Here is a 22,150-nt window from a genome sequence, read left to right as displayed (position 1 = left end):
CTCTGTGGATTGGGCCCTGCAGCAGATGGGCAGCAGAGACCCTCCATCTGCTGAAGCAGCAGTGCTGCTCTGCAAAGGGCACTGGCTTCACACAGCCACCAAACATGAGGAATTGCCAAAAGCTACCCTGAACTCCAATCTTCTCCCCCTTGGAGCTGCAGAATGACTTCTAGCTCTGCTTTGGGGCTCAAACTCCCTGCCACGGGGTCTTCCCAGGCATCATGGGCTGCCACTGAAGGACAGCCCTGGTAACAACTTCTCCCTTTCTGTGGGGATGCTGCGGAGTGACTGACACCAGCCAATTTCAGCCCCCTGCAGTATGTAATGTCCTGGCTTCCACCTTGCCCACCTCCAGGCCCCCCAGCCTCACCCGGTGTTGCGTGTGCCTCCCTGGGCTGTAGATGCTGCTTTATCAAGCTGCATTCCCAGAGCAGTGCCCAGCTTTCCCCACAGTGTGGTAAAGGCTCTCAGGGCCGGACCCAGTGACCCATGAGCCTGTTCCTGCTCCAAACACGCTGCCAGAGCTCACATAGCCACAGCCTGCACATGGCCAACAAGTTCAAGCACTGCTTATTTGGAGCAAGATGACATCACTCTGAATGAATTATGCAGCTGAACAGAGATATCTGACAAAGAATTATGCACACTGCTCCCCCTTGGCCACCTTTTCCCTTCCCATTTTCTCTGCATTTCTAGGTGATGAGAATGAAACTGCACAAGGAAGGGCAAACAGAAGGCATGCACAGAGCCCCCACACCTCAGAGTTTCACTCCTGCCCTGCAATCTGCTCTCACAGCCCCAGCAGAGCTGGCCTGGCTCAGCCTGGCAGAAGACGTGATGCCAAGCTGAGCTCCAGTCACCAACTACAGCAACAGTTTCAGAGGCACGGCATTCCTCTCACCCCTCCCTCTTCTGTGGGATTTAATTCAGGTCCATTCAAGTGCCACAGAGGTGAGAGGCTAAAAGGCACTAAACTCCCCAGGCTGTCTAGAAATGAAGGAACTGCGCAAACACAGTCTGGCCAGCTCCCTGTGCTGGCTGAGGCTTGTGAACCTGCATACTAAAGCAGAGGACTTTGATGGTCCATTCATCAAAGTACTAATTGGCACCAATTTGCATCAGATCATATTCCAACCTTGTGCCAGCACTTGCTATTTACACACGTGAAGCTGCACTGAGCCCATCTGGAATGACGCATCCAAGGGAGCGGCCCTAAAACAGTCATCTATGAACTGTGAATCCCTTTAGTCCCTTCTCTCCGGGACCCTAAAGCACCCTGGTGAAAAAAATGCCCCATTAAAGAGCAGACCCCAAAACCAGCCCAGAAACTAAGAGCTCACCCAAGTGTGCCAACAGGGAGAAGGGAAATGTTTGGCCAGATGGGGTAGGGTACCCATGCAATGTCATAGTCCCATCAACAAACCTGCCTTAGAGGATGAAGATTGCATCACCTTGGGGTTAGTAGCTACTAAAAAGCAAAGGTCGCAGATCCTTCTATACATTGTATTCGCTTGGTGTCAGGTCCTCACAACAGACAAACAGCAATGGCTGCTAGAAGAGTTTGTTCTGCCGTTGTATTTGTTCAAGGAAGGACCAGCATCGCCCTCTCCATCCCATGTGTTAATAAGGACTCCCAGTGTTAATGGTGCCTGGACAAACCAAGCCTCTTTGAAGCTACTCACCTCTTTGAAGCTACTCACCTCTTTGAGGAGAAAGAAATCCTGAATTGTTTCAGCTTCTTAATATAAAGGCAGGAAAAAATAAATAGAGACCACAAGAGAAAAACTGACGCAGAACTTAAGATGACACAAATTATATTTTTGAACATCGCCAAGAAACAAAATGGGACAAATCCATCTAGTACTTGTCACTGGAACTGGGCGTCACAGCTCTGAATACAATGGGAATTGTTCAGCTTTGTTTAAACAAAACAAAAATTAAAATAATTATAAAAACACTCAAACCCCAAACATTTCTCAGGTCACTGTAGTTAAATTCAGAGACTGAATTAACAGGAGGAAAAGAGATTGCCAATACATTGCCAAAGTCATTGCCATTTGACTCAGTTAAAAGAAGCAATAAACCCAGGACCACATCTGGCAAGTTTCAAATAGGGGTCATCTACATGAAATGCAGACTAGGGACAAGATTAGCAGAATACACTGTAAAAATAGGTGAAGAAAGAGTTATAGCCATAAGACACAACGTACAAGCTCATACAGACCAGTCCTCACAGCTGTAGCTTCACTGTTTTGTTTCATAAACAAAATTTCTTAAACGGTCTTCTAATTCTCAGCCCCCATGTGCCAGCAAAGTTTCACAAGGGTTGGTAGCACAACCCAGCCGTGGGGGTGTCACACACAGGACCCCTTTCTGTCAGGAGTTTACTACCCACAAATGTCTAACCCAGAGCATGCAAGCAGAGAGGTGTCTGCACCGGTGCCAGGGGTAATGGTACCTCTGTGTCAAGGAAGAGCTTCCCTTTGGCAGCCCAGAGAAGAAAAGCTGTTACTTGTTTTCCCTGATACAAGCACCATCAGGGTGCACTGTGTAGGATTTGGTGATGGACTTAAGTTAGTGAATCTTCTTGCATTGCACTTCAGGCTGGTGGGAAGTGCCCTACGTTACCATCATCCTCAAAGAGCCTGGGAGAGGTTGGGAAGCAGGAGGAGCTGGGGCAGATGTTGAAAGACAGAGGCTACTGAAATCTGAGGCTACTGCATTAGAAGCACACAGGTGCGGCCTGTGGAAGATCAGTAGATCTTCCTAGAAAGGGCTGAGACACCTCTGCATCCTCCAGCAAGGGACATTCACTGTTTTAGGGTATGGACTGCACAGCATCCGAAGCATCTACAGTAGTGACAGAGAACATTTAATCTATCTGACACAGAGCAAGAAGAAACTCTGAATCCAATATCCTTTGCAGGAGAGACACATTCTGTTCTCATACTGACCATGCACATCTTGATCACTCACTTTTTGTTCTCAGCCCTAAATACAGGCATTCTGGACTCCCCTAGAGCCAAGAGGTGAGGCAGTCAGAACATCATCCCAAAATGAAAGAGATACATATTATCCCTCCACCCTTATCCTTATCCTGGGGTCCTTTCCCTTCAAGGGGCTGCCATGAAATTACACTGTGCAATGACTCAATTCCAGGCAGAATAATGGAGCCCTGCACATGCTCCAGGTCATTAAAAATAAAAAAATAAAATCCCTTTGACCTGGAGTTGTTTGCCTTGGCCAGTCTTTGGAAGGTGGGTACTGTGACTGCAAACAGGAAACCTAGAGCCAGTGGTTTCCAGGATTGTGGCAAACAGAACACAAAATGGGACTAGCTCTGAGCACCTGGAATGAAGCCTGTATCATCCCTTCTACCACACCACCTTCACAGCCAAAAAAAGCAAACATGGTAAAAACAGACAGTTGAGGAACACCCATGAAAAGCAGCACAGAGTATGCAGGAGTCCCGCCTGGAACAATGCGTTCACCTTTACTCTGTGACCTTTCCCCAATTTTAATAAATATACACTACTGACATTGCTAAGATAGAAAAAGGGAGGAAAAGTAATGCATTATTTCTTTCTTATCAGTTGGACAAACAATAATTCTCACTGCACAACGGGATTAGGCACAAACTGGAGTTGCATTATAAATCTATAGTCATACATCTGACAGATAGATCAAGAATGTACTTCTAAACCAGGTTACAAAACCAGTCAATGGCATGGGATGAAAGATGCTTTTATTGTTCACCCAGTAAAACAATCAAGTGGAAGATTATTAGATGGAAAAACAGCAGCTTTGCTGGGCCAGATACCAGGTAATCCCTGAAATGTGTCTAGTGTACCTGTCAGTGGAACAGAACTGGGCGATAGGCTTCTTTGCTTACGTTATCTTTAGTGGATAACGTATTCACCAAAAAATGCAGTTTAAGGTTAACTGAAATCAGTCATCAGATTAAGAAAAAAAGGCAAAGGCAAAAAGACTATGAACATTAAACCATTTTCTTTCAGCATTTTCAAAACAGGTTTCACATTTCTGCTTCAAAGCAACTTGCTATAAGTGAAAAAGCAACCCTAAAAATGAAATGTTTCATTTTGGTTTGAAAGGATTTTTTATGGGGTTTTTATGGGGTTTTATGTATCGATTTTTCCCTTTTTCATTTCACTGAAAAAATAATAATAAAAAAATTGTCTCAGGTCACCCTTACAACTTTTTTCCCCAGATTTTTCAGTTCAGCCCGCAAACTGAAAAACCGCTGTGGGCACAGCCTACTCAGGAGTTCACTATCCCTCTTACTATTAGAGTCAGTCCTAAGCCAAAGAAAATGGGAAGTTCATTCCACCAGGTAATAGCAACCTGGTGGTAAACCAACTAATCTAAACCAACTAATCAAGGTATTTAGCAGATGTAAAAAGGCAAAATAAAAAAAACAAACCCAAAAAACCTACTGAAAATGGGAGGAGTAGTGGCTGTTTAGAATGGGCTGAACGTGACTCAGGAGATAAGGTATCTCCTGGCTCCAAACACCACTGTCATCTACAAGCTTCCTGCTATGCCATCTTACTCTCACATAAGGCAATTTATAAACTGTGGGTCCAATCCTGCATTTTCAGTATTTGACTGAGATGCACTGACACCATTTATTTGTGAGCAATGCAAGATCTAGGTAACCTGCACTACCTGCTGTAAGCAAGGGGGACTCGAGGATGGGATTTTTGGGCTGGGGAGAAGCAAATAGAGAGAAATGTAAAATCCCCCCTCCCCACTAGTAGTATTTGAGCATCACTTGTGACCTGAAAACAACATCCCTCTTTTGCAGAGTGTTACAACTTCTGCAGGGACAATACAGTACTGGATAGTTGCTTTGCAAGCTCAATAAAATGAAAAGGCCTTACAAGGATTTTTCTTGGGACAGTCATCTGGTTCAAACAGCAGAAGACAACAACAACAAAACTAGCAAAAACTCCACAATAAATTAGATATCAGCACAGCTTTCTAATTGCTCTAGAAGAACTACTTAAAAGACAAAAAAAAAAAAAATCACAGCTCTGGTACTTATTTAAAAAAAACACAAAGAAATCCAACAATCCACAGGTTTTGCATAAAAATAAACATTTTAAGCTGACAGCATTATGTTAATTGGATCAACCCGCCTTTTAATATATATATTTCTATGTATATTTAAATGTATATTTTTCTATGAATATTCTTTAAAGGAGTAATGGGAGTCACAAATGCATAAAAATAGATATTTGGGAAAAAAAGAGTTATAATAAAGACAACTCTGTTGAAAAAGAAAGAAAAAAATATCAAACAGGACACTCTTCTGAAGCAATAGTTCACTATACTATAACTTGCGGAATCCAGTCTTTTTGTATTGTGAGCAATTACTCCTAAGGACTACTGGCTTTTTAGCAGTGATGCAAAATATAAATTCCTGCACATTTATTAAAACAAAAGGGGGAGCTGGGTACAAGACAGATTTTGATGCCCGTTACACTGCTGTAACTATCACAGATCATCTCCCAAGCACGAGGAATTCCACAAATTCTTGCATTTACAAGACTATTGCTTCTGATTAACATCCGATCCTTCCCTCTGAACTACATTTAAAAAAAAAAAAAAATGGGACCACTTTTGCCCACAATGTTTTTGTTTGTTGTCTTACAAGTAATCACAACAGATTGGAAAAAGTGTTATTTTCAGTAGTGTGTGTCAGCATTCTGTGCATCTTTGACAAAAGCCAGCTCCTAACAGGAAGATTATTTCAGAGAGTGATACTATCCCTCTGCAGCAGGAGGTAACCCCACTGTGAAAAATCCCTTCGAGGCAAAAAGATCAGGGAGGGGGGAAGCCATAAAAAACAGTAATAGCCTGACCTGGTTACCAGCTGCATCAGTATTCAAGTAAAGTTTAAAGTACCTTTATGGGACTTTTAGAGTCTTGGAGGGTCAGGCCAGCTTATTTTAACAAGTGTAATATGCACTTTGAAACAGCCTTGTCATCTGCTTGTTTAAACTAAAAAACAAAACTCAAAAACAAACAGAAGCAAAGGAAAGGTACAGGAAAGGTCTCAGCATCAGTATTAGACTGCAGAGCGTCTTCTTGACATTGACACTTCGATATTCTTGCCTTCCTTTCTACTGCATTAAAAGATCATGAAGTCTTACGGCCATTTTAAATGAGTATTCCAAGAGTCCAGTTTTCATAGAAGTTAACTTGATCACCAGCACAGCACTGGAGAAAGCTGATCTAACAATATTTCACTTATACAACTCTTCAAAGAAAATTAAGAAAAACAATTCCACAATAATGCCAATTAAAACCACAGAAAGCAAGTTGTTTTTTCCTCAGTGTTTTTTCTTAGGCATTCTTTCAGAAGAAAATTTTTCTTCCCTTATCTTTTTCTTTAAAAGCAGATTTTCTAACTATCCAAATTTGTCTTCCATCTACATGAATCTAAGCTTTTCTGAAACTGCCTACAGGGTTTTAGGGTTAGATGATTTCCCCACCATCTAAATGGCATCTGCTTGTTTCATCTTGTTTCTCCTCTTGAATTTGTCCATTCCCTTAGCATTTACTTCACAAGTTGATACTACTGTGAGACTTTAGGTGCCTGCATTTGAAACAACTTTGGACTGAGCACAGCTTCAAACATTTCATCTTCTCTGTGCCCTTCTCATGTACTTTCTTCTGTCTTTACATGTACAAAATCACGGTTTGTGTAACATTGTTTTAAAGGAAGAAAATAAAATACACACACGCTCACACATACATTGTATTGGTGAACACTATACACTAAATATTTTTTTTCAACAGCATAACCGAAAGTTTGGCCTACAGTAGGTTGAATGTGTAAGGAAAGGCTGAATTTTTACGGTTGCCATGCAAGCCACCTTCGACAAAATAGATGAACCCACCCAAAAGCAAGTGCAGCTCCTACTCCCAAGCTATTAGACAAATACTGCCTTTCCAGGGATCAGACCAACATCTTGCCAATTCAGTCACTGCAGTATTTAGAGAACCACACTGAGTTGCTTCTGTATCAGTCCTCTGAATCCAAATGCTTTTAAAACCAAAGGGGAAGAGGGTATTTGACTCGCCTTATTATTATTAATATGTATATACTTTGATAACACTTTGAATTTCAATTTACTTCTGAAACCTTGGCCTTTGAGAAGAACACACCCTTTTAAGTTGACATTTTTTTCAGGCTTCTATTCCTTTAAAATTCTCTCTTCATTTCGCTGTTCTTTTCAATTATCTACCAGAAGACTTGCTTTCCTCCAGCAGGGATGCAGCTGGTGGGCTTTGGCTTTCACTGCACTCGCTCCGTGAAATTCTCTGGGAAGACACCTCGGCATTGGTCAAGTTCCTTATGCTGGATCCAGTCAGACTCCTTCACACCCATCAGCCACCCTTCATCCTGGAGGAGAAGACAGAGATCAGATACTGATGGACAGATGTGAGTAGGGGTCTTTCTTAGAGTGCAGGCCAAGAAGGTGTCAAGGCATTATCAAAGCCATGCTCGTAGCTGGCTTGGAAACAATCCAGGATGAGGATGGGGGAGAAAGGAAAAAAATGCTTTCACTCCCTTTTAAACAGAGAGAAGGCCATTTCCCAACAGAGTCGGTACCAAAACTCTTATCCAACCCAGAGCATCTGGAGACAGTGAAATCATAAACAATTAGCAAGTGTAATAAAAACATGTCATAGTTTACACCCATTGAAGGGGAAATTCTGCCAAAGAAAGTCTCTAGAGCTACAGGATGGGAACCACCTGCTCCACCTTTCGTTACCATGAGGGATCTAAAAAATTCTCCCTAGTCAGAAAAGAGACAGGCACCTCCACAGTGTAATTCACCCATTCATCTTGCCACAGGTCTCTGGAAAGGATCATTTCTTGGAGGTGTTTATCCCTTAGCCTGATCGTGGCACCTGGCTGATGAGCATTTTAGAGAGCTGATACAGACAAATAAACATTGCTTATTAAGCTAAAAATCCAGTCTATGAGAACTGGGAGTTGAAGAGCTCAACCTATCTTCCCAAAACCCAACAAGCTGTTGGGTTTGATGCAATATGTGGTTGACAAGACACCCAGAACTGTGCTACACATCATATTAGACTCAAGGTCTCTCACAAGGGTCCTCTCTAGCCACCAAACATTTAGATCTATAAACAGGGATGCAAATAGAGTCCCGCCTGGTAGAATCTGCTCAGGAGGAGAACCAGAATTCCTACCCTCTCGCTGCTCTCTACAGGTTGTCCAGCACCAATATTTCAGCTCTATCTGAAGCATGTGAGGGAAACAAGATTATTCAATGTGGGAAAGCTGCACTACTTGCAGCTCACATGTGCAGCTACTCTATTCACTGCATACCTTGGAGCTACCACCATGGAAGCACCCTTCAGCACGCAAATGTGCCCACTCATTTGCAGTGAGGCAGCCTATGGGTTAAGATTGCAGCATGAGGCAATGAACTGCATGGGGGACTACAACCTCCCAGCTTGACAGCTTGCTCTGCATCCAGCCCCCTGGATGAGCATGCACCAGGCTCATTTAAATATATGTCATTACACCAGCCACATAACTTGCCAGGGCAGAAAGTCAGGAAGTCAGGTATTCCAAGCTATAGGGAAATGAGGTATGCGTGTCTCCAGTTCACACAGTTGTTCTGACAGTTCTCCTTTCCTGGAGCTGGCAGGTGTTACCTGGCTATTTACCAGAGGCCAAGCAACACCTCCCTTGAAACTTGTTCTTTAAAAGCACACCTGCACAGTGCAGGAGTGGTACAGCCCTCACCAGGGCATGTATTGATTTTTACTGCCATTCAGCAGCGTCTGCTCTTGTCCTGTTTTCTGTGCATTCATGTGACAGTAGCTCAGATCAGCCACTGGACTCAAGTTCCCTGCTCCTTGCAGGCTGTACTGGGTGCCTGCAGGCTCGGTTAGCCCTTGCTGCTGCCTTAGATTTGAGCATTCAGGAGACATCAAGGGAATGGCATGAGATGGGAGCCCATCTGCAGCAGCCAGATGCAGGTGCTGAGGAAGGTCTGACATGCCATAAATCAGGAAGACAAATGACTAGGTGGAAATGCTGGGGCCTATTCTCCGGAAGGGAGCTTCCAGCTCACAGCACAGCAAGCACAAAAGCTCATCCATTTGCACATAGCATCTGCGCCATACAGCATGCACCACTCCCACAGCATCCTGCTACAAAGGATCTCCTCAGCAGCTGTAGGGATTAGACTCAAAAGACTCAGATTGACCCTTGCCGATTTTGAACCACGTCACCTGAAGCGTCAGCTCAGAAGCGCTGCTGCCCTCAACCCCTTCTTTTATCAACAGAGATTAATCCAGGTGTGCCTGATGTACCCACAAACTAACACCTAAGCCGCAAGATGGGGACACGGATCACAGTCTATTATCCTAAGCTTCCTCCACTCACGTGCACAGTTCAAGCACATGTTAACAGCCAACAATTTATGGCTGGGTGTTGGTTAGGGTTAGGAAAATGAGCTGTAGTACAGGATACACTGTAGGAAGGTTAGACGGCTTCAGTGAAGCTACAGCACCATGTTAGCAACACTCAGAGCTCACCCTCTGCAGCTTGGAGAGTCTCGAGTTCATGGCTGTTGCACCCACATCCAGCTAGAGTGCAAACATAGGGCATTGAAAAACTCTGCTCCACAAATGTTGCCTCCTACCACAGAAAGCAGGGGAGCTGCCACTCATTTCCCATCCAGAAAGCTTTCTGAAAGAAATGCTCACAAATGCTTGTGCAAGGCAGTCCCACTCAGTGAAGAGTCTTGTCTCCAGAAGGAATCACTGCCTCTTCCCCATACAACCCCTTTCCTCCAGAGCATCTAGCTCTGTGGGAACCGTCAACAAAATAGCTCCCACTTCACAAGCAGTAGCAAGATCTTGCTTCATAATTCACAAAGCCAATAGCTGAGCTACAAAGAGGATCCACATCTTCTGTGGCCAGTGAACGATATCACCTCCCCTTTACGGAATCTAGACCTTGTCTGGCCTTGGCTAAATGCAAAGAGCTTGGTGACTACTGTACTAATTTGGAGAATTGCCTGATTTTTCCAAACAAAAACCTGGAGATTTGAGCATGAATTTTGTAAAATCACTATCTCCCTCCACCAAAGTAGTAAAACTGCTGCAGATTCTATCAGCTGGAAGCCCTCAAACACATCAGGAGGATTTACTCAAGGCTTCTAGAAATAGCTCAGATTAAAGGAAAACATCACCAATTAAATTCAGTCTGGAGATGGACAGTAAAACTGTTCTCTGGGGCTGAGCAACTTCATCCAGTCTTTGGTTCTGCTGCCATCTCCTGACCAAACATTGTCTTTTGGAAACAGGCATTACTATGCTGAAGTGCAAGACATCATTCACAGCAAGCTGCTTTCTCAGAGCTCCAGCATTTCTCATTCCTACCAATGCCACGGTCAGCACTGCAGTGCTCACAGGGAATGTGGGTCAAGTTTAGGAGCAGTGAGGAGGCAAGGTATGGACTCTGTTGGGCTCCCTGGACAGGGAAGACACTGCGCTGGCTCAAGTACCCTGATACGAACAGGGAGCCATGGCTATTTCACAGTCCTTATGCAGGATGTCTCCACCTTCCAGTCACAAGCACAGCCCTTCTCTTGTTGCAGGAAGCCAACCTCAAGCTCAAGTTTAACCATCTCTCCCATCAGATCCCAGCCACAAACTGATGGCTCTGCAGCCAGCCAGCTGATTGTTAGTGGAGGAAGAAGCACCTCTGGAAATCCCCTTAGCTACTTCCAGCCAAGGCTCACACCCCGTCTTCCCCACTCACCTGCTCCTCCGGGTTCTCAAATGGAATCACAAGCACCACATCCCCAGCCTTCAGCTGCAGCTCATCACTGTCAGTGGCTGTGTAATCATGCATGGCCTGGACCTGTGGGTGGAGGAGAGGAGAAGAGAGCTTGGGTGAGGCCAGCCTTCTCTCACCCAGCTCTGTAACAGGTGACAAGGCTTTCCACTTCACTGACACACTTGATGATTCAGGTTGAGAGGCCTCTTTAGAGGTCATCTAATCCAACCTGCTGCTCAAGGCAAGGCAAGCTTGGATCACAAATGCCACATCTACAGGAATAACCTTAATGGAAGCTGTCTTTACCACAAGGGCATCCTGGTGTCTCTCATTTAACTTATTATGCATCAGCACCTCCCTTGTCCTTCCTTAGAAGAGCTGAATTCCACTGGTACAAGCCTCAAAAACTCACAGGGAGAAAGCCTGTTTTAACTCAAACGTAACTTTTGCAGCTGGACTGCTAGAGTATTAGAGATTATAGCTTCCCATCTCTATCACAGCAAAAGCAGGGAAGATTATCAGTTTGGATCTTCGAGTGATTGTAACCTGCCATGTTTTCTCTTTGGTGTTCAGCCCAATTCCTATCAACATCAACTTCTGCATTACAGCTTTTCTACTTCAAATCACAGCTCTCCACAGTCTATAGCGCTGCCTGTAACCACTCTAAATGTAATGAGACTCCTAACATTCTTCAGAGTCTTGTCATACTTCTGCTTTTAGTAGATCTCCCAGGGAAAAGAAAAAAAAAAAAAGTGATGCATGGACATGATTAAATGAGAAGAAAAACATTCTTGTAGCAGGAGACTGTCATTTCTCACTTTCAGGACATGATGAATCTGTGCTTTCTTGCTACCATATTCCATTATGCACAGTAATTTTGTGGCCTACCCTCATACAGAATCATTTCTACCTCCACACAGACACAGTCCTTTATCCCCACTGGTGTTTCCAAATCTCCTTCATTTGCCACTTGCATCAACGTTTAGCCTTTCCAGTTTGGAGCACAACTTCTTAACTACTATCCAGTCTGTCACTGTCACTGCCTCCCCACCACAGACAGAAATAACAGAGAGAATGAGGGGTTTTGCTGCATGGCACAGCCAGATGTTTAGACACTGATGCTCTTACAGTCCTTTGAAGCATCTGCAACTGCATGAAGCTGGACTGCTGGAGAACAAGGTGTATCTCTTTCAACTTTCTTTCTCCCTTTCAATGTGGCATAGCCCATGGCCTTGCTGAGGAAAAAAAGTCACTGGGAACTAGGTGCCCAACACGCTCACCTTGAACAGAAATCCTGGGGGCATGTCAGCTCTTTCAGATGAAGCACCACCTTCCACAGTGCCATTGACAGTAGCAGGGAAAGTTTCCACAACAACAGCAGGCAGAGAGCTCTGTGAGGCAGCAGCAGCCAGGGAAGGGGAAAAAAAAAAACCAAACCAAACCACATTGAGAAAAGACAATCCAAAATCACAGCTCCAAGTCCAACCTGTTGGATCCACATCCCAACCCTATCCATGACTTCAGCGGGTTTTCCCAGCACACTAGTCAGTGACAAAAACACCCCAAAAGACGACTTCAGCGGGTTTTCCCAGCACACTAGTCAGTGACAAAAACACCCCAAAAGACAGCAGAGGCAGCAGTGAGAAGGCAGGAAAGGTGATTCCTGCCTTCTTTTGCTCGAGGCTGTAGAAGGGCAGAGAGGATTGAGAATTTTTCTCAGACCATAATGCCCAGCATTTCCCTTTCAATGCATTCATAGCAGTTCTTGTAGAGCCTTCATAGAACAGAGGACTCAAATGCAACAGCCTATAGGAACCAAGTAGCCATGAGATGGGAGCTACTCTAGTCCCCTAAAAAGGTAGCAGTGTCAGGAAAAAAGAGGAACCCTGGATATTCAGGGGACACAGGCAGAGCCCAGTGGACAGGGTAAAATATATGGCAAGTAACGAGGAATCCAGCAGACAACACAAGCTTAGCACAGCATGGGCTGTGGGGGCTGGCTTCATAATGTGGGTGAAGGGACAATTCTTTTGGGAGATCTTCAGGCAGAGCTTCTCCCCAAGCATTACACAGATAAAAACACAACAGCTAAGTCTAGACTCCAAATAAGAGCATTGTAACTGCTGAGGTGGCAGGGATTTTTTTTTTTCCCAAGCAGCCACACATCTCTCTTCCCAGCCTCCCTTGTGCACATGACAAGGACGTGATAGGGAAAAGGGACTGCTTTCCCTCACGTTGCTTACCGATCCTGAATCGGCCTCAGTTTTAGATGCTTCAGCTCCAGCTGCTGCTTCTGATCCAGCTGCCTCAGCTCCTGCATGGGCTGCTTCTGCAGGCTGCAATACAAAAGTCATCCAAGTGGAGAGTTATGCTCATTACAGCTACCTGTGTGTACAGTAAAATGCAGCTCAGCCTGTCCAACAGCTCTATGCTGTTGACTGCTGCCATCTGCTGAGAAACAGGTGAGAAACCTCAGGGTCTTGCTAGGTTTCCCCCTTTCTCTGCAACCCAGTCAAATCACTGTAAAGCCTGCATTCCCTCGCTCCAGCCACATAGCAGGCAATACTCCAGAGGAAATCAATGAAACCCCAGAAATCCTGTGTGCCCCTTTCTTTTCACGATCTAAATGGCAGACCTACTTTACACACACACAGTATCTATTCTTACATATTGATTGCCCACCTGCACGTGAATACAAGTTTGCTTGCATTTCAAGGGGCAATGACCTTTCAGTAGGCTACCTCCAAGGATCAAAAATTAAGGAATGTTTAAGCCTTTACACACTCCTGAAAACAGGAGAACATTGTAATACTTTGTCTAGATATGGAACTTAGTCTGGATCCAGCATCTACATGACACTGGCACTCAACTGAAAACTGTGCTAACTTTCACCTAATTTGATTTTGTATAGGCCCAAACAGTCATGAATTTGGATTCTGTTCTGAATATCCTATTAGTAAGAAATCGCTACGAACATTCCACATGGTGACTGCACACTTGTGTTGGTGGAGAGGGAAGTTCCTAGTGCGCAAAAGATGCCACCATCAGGAAGAAATATTTAGCATCACCTATAGATCACTGCCTGGCAGAGACTGTTCAAGGAAGCCCGTGGACAGAGGTTTCTGTGCAAAACAAGCAGTTCAAGTTCCTATCCTCTCTTGCCTGAAGTCTAACTCTGCTCAGGCTAACTCTGCTTTAACACGAAATTAAAGATACTCATTTGACCCTTCCACAAACCACAGCAATGCTGGAATTAAGTTGGAGCTGGTAGCAGCAACGCTGTAGATCAGCTTCTTGGGAGACTGGCCAGTCAGCACCTGAAAAAACTCCTGACAAGAATCTTAGAGGGTCTAATTTGCAGCCCAAGTATCTCTATGGCCAGGCTATACCCATTTGTATCCTATATCAGACAGTGCACACACCTCTCCGCAGAATATAATCAGATATGCACTTTATACTTGCACAACAGAGATTGCTATACAGAGATTTCTCATTTTTAAAACTTGTAAATAAAACAGCTTTAGCTAAATTATGACACACATGTACCCCTAAATACAACCACATTCTAAACAAGACATTTTCCGGATTTCTTAATGTTGCAGTTCTCATAGTCTCAACCCTACAAAAGCCCAGTGAAAAGCAATAATAACCCTTAACTCTGCAACCATCTGGCTACTAGCCATGCATTGGCAAAATGCTCCGAAGTAGTATTCTAGTAACAGCAACAATAACAAAGAAATAAACCCTCGATCTAACAAAAAGCCATTACTCCACCTTCAGCTGTTCCAATGGTGCTATTTAACACATGGTTTCCTCTCTTGCCACATCCTTCTCATGTCTCCCCATCACCATATCCACAGATCTATACTGCCAGAGGATATTATAAACAGTATAGCTGTTCCCATCCTGCAGATGATTCCCACAGCTGCTTTGGTGATGCCAAGGTAAATGTATGCATATGAAACGTTAAAAAGGCTTCTCCTGTTTAATTAGACTCACTCTCAGGTTGCTTTTCGTTTGGATTCAGTGAAACTGGAACTGAGACAGATGCTAGCCCAACTCCATCTGGCAAATCTTGTTTTTTCTCTGAGCAAGTGAAGAGGAGCTCAACATGAACTCCTTTTTCAAAAGCAGCTAATTTGCAAAACCAGTACTTAATAACCAGGAAAACTGAACATTAATTAATTTCCTGGATTTCAAAGGGCATTCTCATGTCAGCTACTTACTTTTTCTACTTTTTGTACCTGTGGACACCCCAAGGTCTATAAAAACATTTAGTTATGGAAAGACACTATAGGGAAAAGAGGAAGAATTGCTTACTGCTGTTGCCAGGTTTGAAAGCTTTGATTATTCCAGCAGTAGCATCATACACGCTAAATGCAGGTTTCCTAGTCTGCAGAACTGAGTTCTGCTGCATCCAAGTTTCTCCATCCAGTTGTTAACCTCATCGCGTAAGGGACTACTTAACTATGGAACAAGGCTCCACTCACCAACAGCTAAGAACAACACTAGAGTATAAACACTTCAGAAGATTTGAAGAGCAAGAGAAACACTCTCCAGCTATAGGGAGCTTTGTTCCTTGCCCATACATGGTATGAACAAGGTGAGAAAAGGCATGGTGAGAATATCTGATCTAGTAGCAATCCCCCATTGATTAAATTGTCCTTTGGGTGAAATCAGTTCCCAGGATGAAAGAAGTGTCCCAAAGCACTTTTTACACCCCAGACTTTAAGCCCAGGTCAGATACACTCATACTTCAACCTTGCCCATCCACTTAAAGGCATGAGAGCTTCCTTTCTTTCTTACTATGACCGATTGACAATGCACATACAGGGGAATGACAGACATTAGATGCTGATGACTGATACAACACAAGGAAAATATCTGTCTTGACGTGGCTCAAGATGATGTGAAGGAGAGCACTGGCCACAGTGAGTCCTTGGGCCAGGCTGTCAGCAAGGTTTAAGGCACGTCCTCCCAAGCACTGACTCCAAGTGGTGATCTGCCCTTGAGAACGAGAAGGTTGGCAGGACTCGATTCCCCAGCATAAGCGAAGGTCATGTGCTTGCAACTACACCATGGCATATAGCAAGCTCAAGCAGCAGGTTTGAGTACCCAGACCAAGTGTTTTCTGTCCACACTGCTGGCTGGTTGTCTAGAGGGGCTCAAAAGCAGTAGTGCTTGAAATTTCTCCCAATGGGATAATTTGTAGCAATTTTGAGACCCTCTCAGGCGTAAATATTTAGGGTCTTCCTCATCAGTGAGCTCCAAAGCCGCAGCTGAGTCAGATGCCAGGTAAGTCTTGGGCCCACACTTAGCTTTCAGAGTAGACACAGGCTGAGTTATTTCATATCAGCCTTTATGGCAACAGTGGTCAATGAACAATAAATACCACAGCTAATTCTAAACATGTATGTTTACACAATGATACAGACAGTAAGGACAACAGGCAGCCGAAACATTTATGAATCACACAAGACCAACAGGATGTACAGAATTTAAGAAATACTAGGAAGCGGAGGGTGAGGATGCCACAGTGGTATCAAGTTTGAGGGGAACATCACATTATCAAGCCGATGGAAAGACGAATGGATTAGCAGCGAAAGGCAATGGGGTTGTGCACTGGTGGAGATGTTAAGTTTCAGAACGTGCAACCTAACTTGCAAACACGAGAAGCAGAGACGGAAAGACAGATATGCACATAGAGATGGCAACGGCACATGCACAGCACATGATGAGAGATGAAAGCCATGAAGTTCTTACCTCCCATAAATCCCAAGGTAAAGACTAAGCATGTCAAAGAGCAACAAAAGTAAAACATTTATATGTGATTATTTCAGTGAGAACAAACAATACAGATGGTGATCAGAGTGAAGCAGACATACACATTCAACAGCGCTTATCTCTACATGTTTTAAAAATATTTTTTTTAGTATCTGAATTTATATACCCTTCCCCACTGTATATTCAAATTTAAGTACAAAGGCATTTGAGTGAGGGTTTTTTTCTATCTGTGGTAGGCAGAGGGACAGTCAGGCCACATCCAGTTATCAGCGGTAAATGACAAAGAGGAGAAAGTCTGTGATCCATCAGGGTTAAATATGCTCCCACCTATCCACATCCAACAGAAGGGGAATGATTTCAGAGTACTTCAACTGGTATCTTTGGATCAGGAGTGAAATATCTTAACCTCTTTGCCACAGCACCCACCCTACAGGAAACAATCTGCCTGCTTTGAGATGAGGTGGCTTTCACTAGGTTTTGTATTGTGGTTCACTACAAAGTAGTGATTTCAGACTCTCTTTCAATGACTTCTGAAACTAATAAATACATTGGAACACCAAATACGCTATTGCTGAGCAGTTTTGAAAAAGCCACTCAGTATAATATTTGAAGCTTGCGGGAAGAGTAACAAATTATTCAATTTTATGACAATTATGTCAACTCCTATACTACGCCAGCATACCCAATTATCCAAGTTATGACTGGTGATTCAGGGAAAAATCCCAGTAGATAAATGTTAAAGTTTATCCTTACATACAACTTGTTTTGTCAGGTATGCAGACACGCCATGCCAATCTACCCACTGCAAGTTCCAGAAAGTGGTAGCTTGCCATACTGGTGTGTATCAAACTATGATGATAACTAGTATTTTACAGATAGAGTATTTTAATTTAGAAGTGTTAAATGCCTCTCTAATGAGAGAGGACCTATGGCTACAAAGCTGTCATACAAGACTAAGTGACATGATGATCCCGGAGAAACACCATAAACATCCCAACTATGTTTATTAGAAATTATAAGAGCAACTACAGGCAAAAAATAACCATTTCATACATATTAAACAGAAAGTCTCGGTGAGAACAACAGCCAATTCAGGATGCACTTCAAAACCTCCAGCCATTCAGACACAAAATGAAACACAGTCCACCTGCCTCTGACAGCAGACAGGACCAGGTACAGGCCAGACCAGAAATAGGCATCTTTCTTTTTGACACTGCATTATGCAGCTCTGTGCTTACAGAGGGAGCTACTTCTGAACTACAAACAGAAGCTATGCTATATCCAGAAAAAGAAGGGCTTCACATCACTTCAATATTCATCTACAGCTTTATTCATCTTAAATAAGCGCAGATTATCAGAGTGTCTGTTTATTAAAAATCCATTTGAGAGCAATTTATAGCTGGAGCGCAGAACTGAGGCTGAATTCCCATCCACAAAGAAACAGTTTAAATCCATATGGTATATAGAGAATGGTAACGTATGTCGCTCCCTAGATTAAATTAAATGAGTTGTCAGTCAGTATATCATCAGAGCAAAGCACAAGCATCCCACAAACACCTAGTGCCAGACTGTGGCCAGGCTAATAGCTGCCCAATTCTCCCTGGACTTACACATTCAGCAGAGAAGACCACGGTGCCCAACTGCAAGACACCCACAGCTTGGGTCCACATTATCTTTCACATGGGCGCAGGTCACACCACGCTTGGCAACAAGCCAGTTATGAAGGGAGAAGGAATGGTGACATGAACCAACCTGGGAGGCGGGTGTGGGGGTCTTCCCCACAGTAGCATCTGGCTTAATGGGATCAAAATCCAGATCCAACAGGCTGGCTCCCTCCTGGAAGGGCCCAGGGGCATCAAACTTGGCAGCAGTGAGGAAGAAAAGCAGTACGAGCATTAGACACACACATGCACAGTAGAGGAAGAGTACGTGACACCCAGGAGCTAAAGCTGTAAGCAGAGAGGGCATGGTAGAAACACAAACACCTGATGTGACTCCCAATTGCCTGGCAACTATAGTCACAGGCAGTTTGCATGGGTGCCACTGTAAACTAAGCCTCAGCCTTTCCCATAGGATGCATTCATCTTCCCACCTAGCCAAATAAGCTGACAGTGTAAGAACCTGATCTGACACTGCCTCTGACGACTCAGAAGGGCTTCTCTATTTCTAACTGTTCCCCATATCTGTTCATCCAGCTGCCTTTGTTCTGAAGACCCAGGACAGACTCCCTCAACCACAGAGAACAGCTGCCATCCATTCAACTTATCTCAGGAACATGGATCCAGGAAGAAAACCACTCAATCTGCTGTAAGGCAAGACTGAGAAGACCTCAGAGCTAACTTGCATACTTCTGCCTCCTAACAAAAACATTGAATACAGCAGCTCACCCTAGCTAAGGGATTTGAATCGCTCTTGAAAGTCAGCAGAATAACTCCCTTTGACTGATTAACATTCTAGCTAAGACAATGATGGCACATTTGCCGACTACCGTTAACAAAATGGTTTCTACAAAGGGCATTAGACATTAGTATTCAAAACTGAACTGTCAGGTTTGGTTTTCAGATTTAGCCTAACCACTACAAGACATTCCTTTCGACTCAGCTTCAGAAGAAGCTGCTGTGTCCAGGAAGATTTGCCCCCATTTCCACTGTCCTCCCAGCTCGCTGGCTCTATTTCTTCTAGCAACTCACAAAGCGTGGCAGGTTGGTGCCCACAGTTGTATCACAACCCCATGATGGAAAAACTCCTGGAAAGTAGCAAGAGACATCATTTAAGAGAACATCCTCCAAATACAACCCCGCATCAACACCATTTTCACCTCCTCTAGTTTCTACTTACTTCAGTTCTCTTAGAGAGTTTTCTCTCCCTTATAAACACATCTTTTTGAGGTCCACAGGGATAAGGACAAGGAACCAAGCTCTCCCATCTCACAATAATAAACATCAAGCAGTATGCAAAAACCAGCTGGCATTCTAGTACACTCTCCCAGCACATCCAGGCCACACATCAGACAGACTCTATTCCCAATCTTTAGTTTTGTTCAGTATTGAAACATCATAAACCCCAGTCATGGAATAATCTTACCTGCCATGCAAGACTTACATGCAAGGGCTAGCACCCCTTGCTTTTACCCAGATCTCCCACAAGACAGCTCTTTGGAATTAAGAAATCTGACAGGAATGACCCTGGGCAACACTCTGAACACTAGAGGCTGTTGGGTGCTTCAGTGAAGATAGTTCTGGCAACCACAGTGCTCCCTCAGAATTCCCACCTGATTGAAAGTCACAGTAGATCCCATCCTGGGTCACAGCACTGATCAGGTGCAGAAGAGTACCTCTGACTAAGGGGTGGTGTTCACATGGAAATACATAATACAAACCATGGGGCTGACAGCTGTCCATTATGATACAGGAGAAAGAAGCACAGAAAATTACAGAGAGTTGCTCAGCTGCCTGTGGTCTCCACCTTCCAACACTGCTGTCAAATCATCTCTCTGCTCTGCGAGCTTTATCTATAGCAATGCAAAATCTGACATGGACTTTCTCCCTTCCCCACTCCACCTCTGCTCCTCAGCAGCTGGGTAGAAGGTGGTAAACTAAAGGCAACAGAGCAGCATGATGCAGGGAAAGGTTAGAGAATGAGTCACAGATAAGCGCTGATAGAGACATTACTTGTGCTTTAAAAAATATTTAGGAAATCAAAAAATATATATACACGTGTATATCTCTCTCTATATATATATATTTAGAAAATAGATGCAGGACTCTCATGATACAGCCAGAAATCTGGTCAGGTTCCTATATACATAAGGACTGCCACGCTCCTAGATCCGACACATCCCCACCTGGGCATCCTCTCTTGTAGTGGTGTAAATCAAAAGGAATGTGAAGAGGAAAACATGTAATTTGAAAATGCTTTTCCTTTTTCAAGGCTTCAAAAAGTGCCCTATGACAAGAAAGAAATATTCTGATTGGAACTGCTGGCTAGTGAAGAGTGACAGACTGTTTGCAGTTCTGAATTCAGAGCAGGCACAGACTGCTCTGGAAGCACCTATTCTCTGCAAAAAAAAAAACTTCACGCAATTCCTGTTTGCCTTTCCTGTGCAGCTGTGGTCTTTAAAACACAAAACCCATGCGTGAAGGCACAGAGAGGACAAAACTGCCTTCTCCCAGAACTGGCAGAGATGCCAGGATCAGCACTTGGGGATATACAAGAGCAGAAAATACACGCTTCATCCAAACCCAGGATCAGTGGGTCTGGAAAGAGCATATCATGGGATGTGAGGGGAGTCGTAACCCATGTGAACGGCTGCTGAACACACACAGTGATTACTTTCTGGCATCTTCACCAGTGGCATTTCTCCTGTTTCTTCTATGAATTGAAGCTCTTAAAGGGCAACGTGTTAGTCAAAGCTGCCTTCCAGCCACCCTCACCTCCTATCTAACTCTTTGCCTTCTGAGGTCCAATGCTGAGCTTGCCTTCCTCCTTCACCTGACCAGGTTTCATGGCTTGACACCTCCAAAGAGAAGAAAGGTCAAAGGGAAGAGTTTAGAGGCAGACAAATATAAGGCAGGGCATAGCAGCTAACCTGCGAAGGGGTGGTCACACTTATCTCGGGGACAAAATTGTCATCAAACAGACTGATGATGTTCTCCTGCTTGATCTCCTTGGAAGGGGTGACTTTTGGAGGCGGAGGCACCGGAGGCCCTTTCCTCAACTGCATGCAAGTGAGCACACGGCCACAGCACAGATGGCGACACCCAAAAAAACCAAAGACAGGAATCAGGTTAGCCACAAAAACCAAAGTTGGGGGATATCACAATCACAGGCACAGAGCAGGGAACCAATCAACTCCATCAGAAGAGAGAGGGAGGGAAGGTGAAGGGCTGGATTGAAACAAAACAAAAAAACACCACACGCCTCCAGAGAAGGTTTGGCATCATTAGTTACACTTCAGCCGTGGGCAAGTTTCCCTGTGCAGAGGAGAAGCGTAACACAATTAATATGCATTGACAGGACATGCATACATAATTAAAGCATGTGCAACCTTCAAAAGAACCACTGGGAAGGGAACAGATCAATTACTGAAAATACGATTCAATAGACAAGGCTAGCACTGCTTCCCCTTTATCATACTTACCATACCTAAGGGAACAAGAGATTAGATTCAGTTTATTCTATTATGGGTAGGTGACCATGAGGACAGGCTTTGATCTGCCCAGCATTGGCTCTCTGGCGCATTGGTTATCAGTGTACCATAAAAAAGCTCTGAAGGAGCTCTTGGCAGCGTTTTACCACTTCTCATCTTTAGGCAAGAACAATTCCCAAGAAGCCATGACTGCTGTGGGCCCAACTCTGCTCTCAGTTTCACCAATGAGTATTGACACTAATGAAGCTGTGTTTCCCCAGTGGAGATCCCAGAGAACATACCATGAAGTCTGACCCTATGACTCCAACCCATCCTAACATCCACCATCATGCTAAGAGACTCGGCTTGACATGGCATCCACA

General features: G+C 44.1%; 1 protein-coding gene across 15 annotated transcripts in view; it reads right to left on the bottom strand.

Annotated features, from left to right (window-relative positions):
• Positions 1-1,797: 1,797 nt before the first annotated feature.
• BIN1 (bridging integrator 1) overlaps positions 1,798-22,150 on the bottom strand; it is a 96,741-nt gene continuing 76,388 nt past the window's right edge. For 3 of the 15 annotated variants that reach the window (XM_069861358.1, XM_069861368.1, XM_069861369.1), the window contains 7 exons: positions 21,228-21,356; positions 18,392-18,499; positions 16,619-16,642; positions 13,099-13,191; positions 12,136-12,246; positions 10,838-10,939; positions 1,798-7,432 (listed from right to left, as the gene is read on the bottom strand). In XM_069861358.1, the coding sequence (XP_069717459.1) occupies positions 7,325-7,432; positions 10,838-10,939; positions 12,136-12,246; positions 13,099-13,191; positions 16,619-16,642; positions 18,392-18,499; positions 21,228-21,356 (675 nt within the window). In that variant the 3' untranslated portion in view covers positions 1,798-7,324. Of the gene's footprint in view, positions 7,433-9,606; positions 9,658-10,837; positions 10,940-12,135; positions 12,247-13,098; positions 13,192-16,618; positions 16,643-18,391; positions 18,500-21,227; positions 21,357-22,150 lie in introns of all 15 variants that reach the window. The other 12 variants (XM_069861360.1, XM_069861363.1, XM_069861364.1 and 9 more) reach the window with 7 other exon arrangements.

Source organism: Phaenicophaeus curvirostris, chromosome 7, assembly GCF_032191515.1.
Source record: "Phaenicophaeus curvirostris isolate KB17595 chromosome 7, BPBGC_Pcur_1.0, whole genome shotgun sequence".
Taxonomy (NCBI): Eukaryota; Metazoa; Chordata; class Aves; order Cuculiformes; family Cuculidae; genus Phaenicophaeus; species Phaenicophaeus curvirostris.
This window is presented reverse-complemented; position numbering and strand designations above follow the sequence as displayed.